The sequence below is a fragment of the Tachyglossus aculeatus genome, chromosome 16 (assembly GCF_015852505.1).
Source record: "Tachyglossus aculeatus isolate mTacAcu1 chromosome 16, mTacAcu1.pri, whole genome shotgun sequence".
Classification (NCBI taxonomy): domain Eukaryota; kingdom Metazoa; phylum Chordata; class Mammalia; order Monotremata; family Tachyglossidae; genus Tachyglossus; species Tachyglossus aculeatus.
This window is the reverse complement of record NC_052081.1, coordinates 2115003-2127068: the sequence shown is the minus strand read 5'-3', so window position 1 is coordinate 2127068 and position 12066 is coordinate 2115003. Positions and strand designations below refer to the sequence as shown.

The following is a 12066-nucleotide window of genomic DNA, read 5'->3' as shown; positions in this document are numbered from 1 at the left end:
CAACAATAATAATGGTATTTGTTAAGCGCTTACTATATGCAAAGCACTGTTCTAAGCGCTGAGCACTGTTAGAAGCGGAAGCTTGTCCTGGGGGCCGAGCCAGAGGGGTTGAATTAATTAATTCATTTATTTTCATTCAATCGTTTTTATTGAGCACTTACTGTGTGCAGAGCACTGTACTAAGCACTTGGGAAGTACAAGTTGGCAACATAAAGAGACGGTCATTCATTCATTCAATCGTATTTATTGAGCGCTTACTGTGCGCAGAGCACTGTACTAGGCACTTGGGAAGTACAAGTTGGCAACATATAGAGACGGTCATTCATTCATTCAATCGTATTTATTGAGCACTTACTGTGTCAAGAGCACTGTACTAAGCGCTTGGGAAGTACAGGTTGGCAACATAGAGAGATGGTCATTCATTCATTCAATCGTATTTATTGAGCGCTTACTGTGTGCAGAGCACTGTACTAAGCGCTTGGGAAGTACAAGTTCAGAGAAGCAGCGTGGCTCAGTGGAAAGAGCCCGGGCTTTGGAGTCAGAGGTCATGAGTTTGAATCCCGGCTCCACCACAAGTCTGCTGTGTGACCTTGGGCAAGTCACTTAACTTCTCTGAGCCTCAGTTACCTCATCTGTAAAAATGGGGATTAAGACTGTGAGCCCCACATGGGACAACTTGATCACACTGTATCCTCCCCAGAGCTTAGAACAGTGCTTTGCACATAGTAAGCGCTTAACAAATGCCATCGTTATTATTATTATTATTATTACAAGTTGACAACTTGTGCTTAGTACAGCACTTAGTACAGTGCTCAATAAATACGACTGAATTGAATGAATGCTGTGGGGTGGGGAGGGAGGGAAGAGCAAAGGGAAAGAGTCAGAGTGATGCAGAAGGGAGTGAGCTGCGGAAAAGCGGGGCTTAGCCTGGGACTGTACTAAGCGCTTAATACAGGAGCACAGACAAGGAAGCGCACGAACTGAGAAATCTCTGTTTCATTCATTCATTCATTCAATCGTATTTATTGAGATCTTACTGTGTGCAGAGCACTGGACTAAGCGCTTGGGAAGTCCAAGTTGGCAACATATACAGACAGTCCCTACCCAACATTGAGAGAGGCGTCGTCTTCCTCCCTGCCATTTTCCCTGTATATATGTATATATGTTTGTACATATTTATTACTCTATTTATTTACTTATTTTACTTGTACATATCTATTCTATTTATTTTATTTTGTTAACATGTTTGGTTTTGTTCTCTGTCTCCCCCTTCTAGACTGTGAGCCCGCTGTTGGGTAGGGGACCGTCTCTAGATGTTGCCAACTTGGACTTCCCAAGCGCTTAGTCCAGTGCTCTGCACAAAGTAAGCGCTCAATAAATACGACTGATTGATTGATATGTTTGTACATATTTATTACTCTATTTATTTACTTATTTTACTTGTACATATCTATTCTATTTATTTCATTTTGTTAATATGTTTGGTTTTGTTCTCTGTCTCCCCCTTCTAGACTGTGAGCCCACTGTTGGGTAGGGACCATCTCTAGATGTTGCCAACTTGGACTTCCCAAGCGCTTAATCCAGTGCTCTGCACACAGTAAGCGCTCAATAAATACGACTGATTTGATTGATTGATTGATATATATTTGTACATATTTATTACTCTATTTACTTATTTTACTTGTACATATCTATTCTATTTATTTTATTTTGTTAGTATGTTTGGTTTTGTTCTCTGTCTCCCCCTTCTAGACTGTGAGCCTGCTGTTGGGTAGGGACTGTCTCTATATGTTGCCAACTTGGACTTCCCAAGCGCTTAGTCCAGTGTTCTGCACACAGTAAGCGCTCAATAAATACGACTGACTGACTGACCTTCCCTGTCGACACGGCCAATGGTTTCACTTTGATAAAAAGGGGCGGCAAGTAAGCAGGGCATGCGTCTGCTTATTGTTCTATTGTACGCTCCCTAACAGGATCGCTCTGCTCTCAGGAAGCGCTCAATAAATAGGCCCGAATGAAGACGGTGCGGCCTGCCGCCGCCCAGCCGGCCCCTGGCTGATACTTTGAGCTTTCGTCCCTGCCACGGTGACTTGTTTCCGACCGCTTCCTTGTTTTTTGGAGCTCTGCGGGTTGCTCAGAGGCCGGCATTTCCTGCCCACCGCCGGCCCGCTTTCTGGCGGCCCTTTACGCCGGGCAATCCGGGAGGCTCCCGTCTCCGCTTCCTTGACGGTTCCCGTTTGATTCCTTTGCACACCGTATTCCGGGAGGAGACCCCCGCCTCACCTGCTGTTCTGAAAATCTTCTCTCGCAACCAGGAAAAGGGGCTGGGCGGCGGGGGAGGAAAGGGGCGGGAGGGTGTGCAGGAAAGGAACCGAAATAACACGGGGAACCGGGTCGCTTTGCAGAAAGCACATGGGCCGAAGGGGTCAGGTGACCTTGCTTACAATCTCACCTCTGCCTGCTTCGCTTCTCTGGGCCTCAGTTTCCCCGTCTGCAAAACGGGGATTCGATACCCGTTCTCCCGCCTATTAGACTATGAACACCACGTGGGACAGGGGCTGTCCCCCGCCGGTTTATCTAGAGGAGCTTCCCGGCTCCATCACGTGTCTGCTGTGTGACCTTGGGCAAGCCCCTTCATTTCTCTGGGCCTCAGTTACCTCACTAGTAAAATGGGGGTTAAGAGTGTGAGCCCCATGTGGGACAGGGACTGTGTCCAACATGACTTGTATCTAGAGAAGCAGCGTGGCTCAGTGGAAAGAGCCCGGGCTTTGGAGTCGGAGGTCATGGGTTCAAATCCCGGCTCTGCCAACTGTCAGCTGGGTGACTTTGGGCAAGTCACTTCACTTCTCTGGGCCTCAGTTCCCTCATCTGTAAAATGGGGAGTAAGACTGTGAACCCCGAGGGACAACCTTGATCACCTTGTAACCACCCCAGTGCTTAGAACAATGCTTTGCACATAGAAAGCCCTTAATAAATGCCATTATTATTATTATTATTATTATTATTATCTACCCCAGTGTGCAGAAAAGCATTTGGCACATAGCAAATGCTTAACAATATTAATATACATATATATTTTTTGCATCAACTGCGGTGCTTGGCGTGTAGTAAGTGTTTAGCCAAAACCACTCTGATGATAAGCGCTTAGTACAATGCTCTACACACACTTCTACACTCGCTCGGGGTATGCAAGCGCTCAGTAAATACGACTGAATGAAATGACGATAGTATTCCCTCCGGCTGAAGGGCTTAGGAACCTAATCCTGCTTGTCCTGTGTTAAAGCGGGTCTGCTTTATACTGAACCACTCCGCCCGGCAGACCTTGAGGTCCGAAACAGGTGAGGAGAAGCAAAATCACGTAGCTTCTCTGTGCCTTGGTTTCCTCACCTGTAAAGCGGGGAGTCAATCCTCCTACCTAGTTAGTCGGTGAGCCCCATGTGGGACGGGGATCGCGTCCAATCTGATTATCTTATATCTACCCCAGTATCACCCCACTCCAGTCCATACTTCGCTCCGCTGCCCGGGTCATTTTTCTACAAAAACGTTCAGGCCGTGCTTCCCCACTCCTCAAGAACCTCCAGTGGTTGCCCACCCACCTCTGAGGCAAAGGAAACTCGTCACCGTCGGCTTTAAAGTGCTCAATCGCTTTGCCCCCCCACCTCACCTTGCTGCTCTCCTACTCCAATCCAGCCGGCACAGTTTGATACTCTAAATCCAGCCTTCTCACTGCCGATCTCCCGCCCAAATCCCACCCCCGGCCTGGAATGCCATCCCTCCTCCTATCCGACGACGACTCTCCCCCCGTTCAGAGCCTGACTGCGCCCTCCTTTCCTCTTCTCCCACTCCCTTCTGCGACGCCCTGACTCGCTCCCTTACTTCATCTCCCCTCCCAGCCCCACAACGCTCACGTCCACATCTGTGATTTATTTATTTATATTAATGTCTGCCTCCCCCTCTGGACCGTAAGCTTTTTGTGGTCAGGGACTGTGTCTGTTGACTCCCAAGTGCTTATTACAGGGCTCTGCACACGGTAAGCGCTCACTAAATCCGAATAAATGAGTGAAAGTTCCTCCAACGGCCCCCGGCGCTGAGGAGAACCAATGCCGGGGACCCGCGAGGCATCTCCGGGCACTCACCTTCTCTCCGCTGGAGTAGAAGAAGTAACGCAACCGGACTATGTTACAGTGGTCTAGCTTCCGCATGATCTGCAGCTCTCGGTTCTGAAAGGCAGAGACACAGGGACCCCCCGTGAGACAGAGACGAGGTGGCTCTGGGGTCCGCAGACCGGGCAGATTGGGGGCCCGCCGCCTGCGTGCGAGCCCTTGGGACGTCGCCGGACAATGCGGAGGGGGCCTCGCTGTCGCCAACCGGAAACTGACAAGAAGTCACGCTGCGGCGTAGGCGAAGCAGACCGCCTTGTTAACAGTTCGCCCGTGGCCTCACCGGGATGATCGATCCCCCGCGGGGACAAGGGTGGCCATTGTTACCTCGCAAAGGACTCATTTGGTGGCACCAAACGCACGAAGCACACGCAGCAGACAGCGAGGGCGGGAAGGGAGGCGGCACTCACATTAGCCGCATGATGGAACGGAAGGCCGGTTGTGGACGGCCGACAGCGGACAGGGCGCTTTGGGTGGGGCGTCTCCCGTGCCCCACCGGGCATCGAGGAACCCCCGGGGCCCCTCGGCCGGTCAGCCACTCTCGGCTTCCAGGCTGTCCATCCCCTGGCCCCCTCCTACCTCACCTCCCTTCTCTGCTTCTCCAGCCCAGCCCGCACCCTCCGCTCCTCCGCCGCTAATCTCCTCCCCGTACCTCGTTCTCGCCCGTCCCGCCGTCGACCCCCGGCCCACGTCTTCCCCCCGGCCCGCAATGCCCCCAATCCCTCTGCCCACCTGCCAAGCTCGTTCTCTTCCTCCCTTCAAGGCCCTACTGAGAGCTCACCTCCTCCAGGAGGCCTTCCCAGACTGAGCCCCTTCCTTCCTCTCCCCCTCGTCCCCCTCTCCATCACCCCATCTTACCTCCTTCCCTTCCCCACAGCACCTGTATAGATGGATATATGGTTGTACATATTTATTACTCTATTTATTTATTTATTTATTTATTTTACTTGTACATTTCTATCCTATTTATTTTATTTTGTTGGTATGTTTGGTTCTGTTCTCTGTCTCCCCCTTTTAGACTGTGAGCCCACTGTTGGGTAGGGACTGTCTCTATGTGTTGCCAATTTGTACTTCCCAAGCGCTTAGTACAGTGCTCTGCACATAGTAAGCGCTCAATAAATACGATTGATTGATTGATTGATTCCCACACTCAGCCACTCAGTAGGAATACTACTAATATTCCTAACGACAGTACTAATAATTGGGGTGTTCGTTTAGCGCTTACTAGGTGCCAGGCACTGTATTAAGCGCTGGGGTAGATACAAGATCATCAGGTCCCACATGGGGCTCACGGACTAAATACGAGGGACAACACAGGGTTGAATCCCCCTGTTGCGGATGAGCCGCAGAAAGGTGAAGTGACTTATCCAGGGTCACACGGCAGGCCTGGCCGAGTCCCTCCCATCTGAGGCGTCGTCCTAGTCGGGCCCACCACCCTTGCTGCATTCGTAGACCAGGGTGGGAGGAAGCTAATTTCACCCCCTCTAGACTGTAAGCTCATTGAGGAAAGGCAACGGGTCTGCTATTCCCAAGCGCTTAGTACAGTGCTCTGCACACATTAAGCGCTCAATAAATATGGTTGAATGAATGAATGCTAATTCTGTTGTACTCTCCCAAGCGCTTAGTACAGTGCTCTGCACACAGTAAGCGCTCAATAAATACGATTGAATGAATGAATGCTAATTCTGTTGTATTCTCCCAAGCGCTTAGTACAGTGCTCTGCAAACAGTAAGCGCTCAATAAATACCATTAAATACAATTGACCTGCAGCAGCTATAAAGCCCCGGTTCACTGCTCTGCACCCAATAGGTGCTTGATAAATATCGTCGATTGAATGACGGATGAAACGAAACGCGGACAATAATTCCACCACTAAGGCACGGAGGAGCCTAACAAGAAGCAGCGTGGCTTAGCGGAAAGAGCCCGGGCTTGGAAGCCAGAGGTTGTGGGTTCGAATCCCGGCTCCGCCACTTAGCTGTGTGATGTTGGGCAAGTCACTTCACTTCTGCGGGCCTCAGTTCCCTCACCTTTAAAATGGGGATTAAGAATGTGAGCCCCCCGTGGGACAACCTGATCACCTTGTATCCCCCCCCAGCACTTAGAACAGTGCTTTGCACATAGTAAGTGCTTTATAAATGCCATTATTATTATTATTATTATTATTATTATTATTATTATTTATTAAGCACTGGGGTGGAAACAACTGTGGCCTAGTGGAGGGAAGCAGCAAGGCCCAGGGGATAGAGCCCAGGCCCAGGAGTCGGAAGGACCTGGGTTCTCAATCCCGGCTCTGCCGCTTGTCTGCTGTGTGACCCTGGCCAAGTCACTTCACTTCTCCGGGCCTCAGTTTCCGCATCTGGAAAATGGGGATTAAGACCGTGAGCCCCCCGTGGGACATGGACTGTGTCCAACCTGACTGGCTTGGATCCATCTCAATGTTTAGAAAAGCACCCGGCACACAGTAAGCGTTCGAATACCATGTATTTAAAAAAAGAATAGACAGCCTGGGTAGGGACCGTCTCTCTCTGTTGCCGAATTGTACTTTCCAAGCGTTTAGTACCGTGCTCCGTGCAAAGTAAACGCTCAATAAATACTACTGAATGAATGAACGAATGAAAAGTGGCTTGCCCCAGGCCGCACAGCTGACAAGTGGTGGAGCCGGGATTTGAACCCGTGACCCCTGACTCCCAAGCCCGGGCTCTTTCCCCTGAGCCACGCTGCTTCTGCTCACCTCGATGACCTGATAAGATCGATTCTACCCCAGTGCTTAGTACAGTGCTTGGTAAGCCCTTAATGGATGCTGTAATTATTATTATTATTCCTCCTTTTAGACTGGGAGCCCACTGTTGGGTAGGGACTGTCTCTATATGTTGCCAATTTGTACTTCCCAAGCGCTTAGTACAGTGCTCTGCACATAGTAAGCGCTCAATAAATACGATTGATGATGATGATGATGATGATGATGATTGCCTGGGGTCAACCGGCGAAGGGCCGGCCAATCTTCCAACTTCCGGGCCCGGGCTCTTCCCGCTAGGCCCCGTGGCCCAGTCCGATTCCACTGCACCAACTCTCATAAATGAATACAGGGGGTGGGGGGCCAGGCTGGGGGAGACGCCCCCGTCCTGGGGGGAAATGGGCAGGGAGGCCAGAAAGGAAGCAGCATGGCTCAGTGGAAAGAGCCCGGGCTTTGGAGTCAGAGGTCCGGCTCCGCCACTTCAGGCAAGTCACTTCACTTCTCTGGGCCTCAGTGACCTCATCTGTAAAATGGGGATGAAACCCCATGGGACAACCTGATCACCTTGTAAACTCCCCAGCGCTCAGAACAGTGCTTTGCACATAGTAAGCGCTTAATAAATGCCATCATTATTATTATTATTATTATTAGAAAGACCCGCCCAACCTCCCTGCACTCCAGGCGGCCCAGCTCTCTTTCCCCGCCCCCTTCGCCGCTGGAGACGGCATCGGGTGGATCGGAAACTCCCGACGTGGGTAGATAACCGACCCACATCCTGGCTTTGTTAACCGGGGCGGTTGGCCTCGGCGGGCCGGTCGCGACGCCAAAATCGGCGGCGGCCGTGGAGAAGAGTCCGAGATGCCCCGGCCGGCCCGGAAGACGGGCGGCGAGGGTCGGATCCGTTCGAATCGCTCGAGGGGAACGTGGTCGGGCGGGGTCCCGCCACCCTGGCACTCCGGGACGGGTCTCCCCTCCTCCGCCTGCGGCCTTGAGTGGTGCGGCCGGACGGGCACTGACCCTCTCGGGGTCTCTGGAGGCTTGGGGAAACAGTGGTCCTTTTTTAGGCGGGGTGGGAGGCAGCTCCAGCAGCTCTTTCCGATTCACCCCATCACCCGCGAGCCTCGCCCCCCAACCGCGACGGCGACCGGGCGGCCAAAGGGAGGGGTCCGGAGGATTGGCACCCACGGAGGACGGGCATCCCTCGAGGGCGGCCGGGGGGCAACTGTCCCAAGGAAGGAAAGTAGGGAGGGGGCTCCCTTCCCCAGGATCACTCAAGGCCTGGGAGCCTTCTGCCCTACATGGAGGCTGGACATTGGCAGGTTTTGCCCCTGGCACGACTGGCCTGCTCCAAGGCCCCGGCCTAAGTGCCGCACGGCCAGAAAACGAGCTTCTTGCCCAATAAATGCCCACCACCCGGCAGCTGGTGGGGGAGGCCTGGTCACGGAGAGGAAGGGGGCGGCGGACACGGTCTCACCGGGAGGCCTGGAGCCGCGGAAAACGAGGTGGAAGGAAGGGGCGGGGACAGGAAAGTGGCTGAATTCATGGCTGCAACAATGGAGTCCCCACGTGGGGAGGCCGCCAGGGCCCCCCGTCCCTCCTCCTGCTTACGTTGGGAGCCCCTGGCGAGACGGGGACTGGGTCCTACCTAATTTGTTTGTACTCCAGCGCTTAGAAGAGTGCTGGACACATAGTAAGCGCTTAACAAACACAAGACAAGCAAACGCCGCGGGGAGTCCAGACAGCTCTCAGCCACGGGACGCCCCCTCGGCCCATCCGGTCCACGACCATCTCCGACGGCGGCCCCGGACGCCCTCCCATTCCCAACCCTCTCCTCCGTTGTATTTTTCTATCATCCTCTCCCAAGAGCTTAGTACAGTGCTCTGCACCCAGTAAGCGCTTGATAAATACGACGGACGGGTTGACTGCGCCGAGGCGGCCCGTCGACGGCCACCAGCCGGGGTGGGTCTGGGCCAGGCCTCGCCAGGCCCCGTCGGCCTCGTTTCTCACAGCCCAGGACGAGCATCGTCAGGTGGAGGGTGAAGGGCTTCCCTTTTAGACTGTGAGCCCACTGTTTTTAGACTGTGAGCCCACTGTTGGGTAGGGACTGTCTCTATATGTTGCCAACTTGGACTTCCCAAGCGCTTAGTACAGTGCTCTGCACACAGTAAGCGCTCAATAAATACGATTGATTGATTGATTGCCCGAGGGCAGAAGGGCGGCCCTCTGCCCTCCGCAGCAAGTGTGCGACGAGGATTTTGACGGCCCCCAGCCGCCCAGGACGGGCCGGGACGCTCCGCATCACCGAGTCCAGTGAGGCCCCTACTAAGGCGGAGGACATCGGGCAAGCGGATGGGCGGCCCGGGTAGCCGGGGAGGTCTTCCCTTCTGCACCAGAAATCCGATGAGGGCAAAAAACCAAAAGGCCCATCAGTGGGCCCTAGATGAATCCAGAAATCAATCGATCAATTGTTGCTATTTAATGAGCACTGACTGGCAGCAGGGCACTGTGCTAAGCCTCCGCTGACAATCGACTCATTCTTGAGTTCCACTCCATCGACGCCTTGGGCCCCGGGATATTCCCGTGTCTGGGCACGGGTATCTTCCGGACCCCCGGGAAGAGTTGGGTGCCGGCCCGGATCCGGCGGACAGGCCCGGATGGCCCGGGACTGGATGACTGCGTTTCCCGTTGCCGGATTTACGGTCCTCCCGTCCTTCGGGGATCTGCCCCTTATCGGATCCCTGCTCCGCCGATACGAATCGAAGAAACGGCACCGACTTCCGCCTGGACCCCTGATCGCTTCAAACGAGGGCTATGGGCTGGGCGTCGGAGACGGCTGGAAGGGGAGAAGAAGATGCGGACGCTGACCCCCGGACTTCTCCCATCCGTCTCCCGAGGCAGTCTGCCCGCGAGTCAGTCACGTCTGCTAAATTTTCCTTCTTCGATAGCTCCGCTACACTGGGCGATTCCATCTGCTTGGGCTGATAATTATAACGATAACGGTAATCGCGGTATTTGTTCAGCGCTTATTACGTGCCGGGCACTGAACTAAGCGCTGGGATGGAACCAAGGTCATCAGGTTGGACGTAGTCCCTGTCCCCCAAGGGCTGGCGGTCTCGCTCTCCATTTTCCAGATGAGGTGACTGAGGCCCAGAGAAATGAAGTGCCTTGCCAGACGTAAAGCGACATGCCCAAAGTCAACCACTGGACAAGTGGCAGACTGGCATTAGAACCCATGACCTCCCGACTCCCACGCCTGTGCTCTGGTCTGGGCGGCTTCGACGGGGCACCCCCAAACTGGGCAACTAGGAGAAGCAGCGTGGCTCAGTGGAAAGAGCATGGGCTTTGGGTTCAAATCCTGGTCCGCCAATCGTCAGCTCTGTGACTTTGGGCAAGTCACTTAACTTCTCTGTGCCTCAGTTACCTCATCTGGAAAATGGGGATTAAGACTGTGAGCCCCCCGGGGGACAACCTAATCACCTTGTAACCTCCCCAGTGCTTAGAACGGTGCTTTGCACATAGTAAGTGCTTAATAAATGCCATTATTATTATTATTATTAAAACAACGACGGAATCTACTAGACTGTACAGACTGTCGTCCTCCACACTGTAACCTCGTGGGCCGGGGACCTATTTCCCAGCTCTGTTATTCTATACCTTCCCAAGCGCTCAGTACAGTGTTCTGCATGCTGTAAGCGTGTCATAAATACCACTGATCGATCGGTTGATCTATTAAGCGCTCATCAGATGCCAAGCATCGTGCTTGGCGACGGGACAGATACGAGCTAATCAGCTATCCCGCGCAGGGCTCCCAATCTTAACAGGTAATAATAATAATAATGGCATTTATTAGGTGCTTACTATGTGCCCAGCACTGTTTTAAGAGCTGGGGAGGTTACAAGGTGATCAGGTTGTCCCTCGTGGGGCTCACAGTCTTAATCCCCATTTTACAGATGAGGTCACTGAGGCCCAGAGAAGTGAAGCGACTTGCCCAAAGTCACCCAGCTGACAATTGGAGGAACCGGGGTTTGACTCCAAAGCCTGGGCTCTTTCATTCATTCATTCACTCAATCGTATTTACTAAGCGCTTACTGTGTGCAGAGCACTGTACTAAGCGCTTGGGAAGTCCAAGTTGGCAACAGAGACGGTCCCTACCCAACAGCGGGCTCACAGTCTAGAAGTCAATCAATCAATCAATCAATCGTATTTATTGAGCGCTTACTGTGTGCAGAGCACTGTACTAAGCGCTTGGGAAGTACAAGCTGGCAACATATATAGTCCCTTCCCACTGAGCCACGCTGCTCCTCCAGGTAGGGAGAGAAGCTCTCATCCCCATTCTACGGATGAGGAAACTGAGGCCCAGAGAGGTTAGGTGGTCAGCCCAAAGCCGTACCGCACGGCAGCGGGAGAGCGTGGACTAGCGCGGACGGCGCCTGGATCCCAGTTCCGGGCGACGTGCTTAAAAGTGAAGGGGCGCGCGAATCCCACCCTCCCGACGGCAAGGAAGACAAACCGGCCTTTCCCGCTGGGAAAATTTCCAGCCTAACAGTGGCGTGTCGGCGGTGGTGGGGGTGAAGGGAAGGGAGAAGGGCTGGGGGAAGAGGGAGAAGACAAGAGGTTCGGCATGGGCGGATGACGAAGGGGAAGGGAGAAGAGGCTCGAGTGACCGCTTAAAGTCGAATAACGCCTTGTTTCGCAAAGGCCAGGGAATGGCGGACCTTCGCTCGGGAAGGAGGGGTGGGGGTGCGCCACTGCGTTTCCCAACGACAACAACTTTCAACCGTCAGCCAGCAGATGTTCTGTAAACTTTTCTCCTAAAAAAGGCGACGTCCGCTTCGAACAACATCAAAGGCCGCAGATGCTGCTCCCAGCTGGGAGCTTCAGAGGAAAACGGTGGGATATCTGAGAAGCTCCCAAAGATGAGCCGGGCCTGGGCTGCTTCCGGGGTCCAAGGCCTCCAGGCTGGAGGGGGCCGGATTTCTCCCGAAGTCATCTTTCGCACCGGGCCGGGCTGCCCACTTGAGATTTTCCCCTCTTCTGCCTCACGGCCGCCTCCGGATCCCGGCGACTCCGGAACGAGCCTGTCCGGGAAGGCCCTTCTCCCTCACCGGGGTGGGCGGCACTGTGGTTCGGAGGGGGGCTGGAGGTGGTCGGTTGGACGGGCCAGTTTGGAAG

The 12066-nt window shown here is 53.6% G+C and overlaps 1 protein-coding gene across 1 annotated transcript in view; it reads right to left on the bottom strand.

Moving 5' to 3' along the window:
- Positions 1-12066, bottom strand: part of GSK3B (glycogen synthase kinase 3 beta) — an 89179-nt gene that overhangs the window by 32562 nt on the left and 44551 nt on the right. Inside the window, 1 exon segment of the mRNA XM_038758006.1 lies at positions 4137-4220. Within this exon segment, the coding sequence (XP_038613934.1) occupies positions 4137-4220 (84 nt within the window).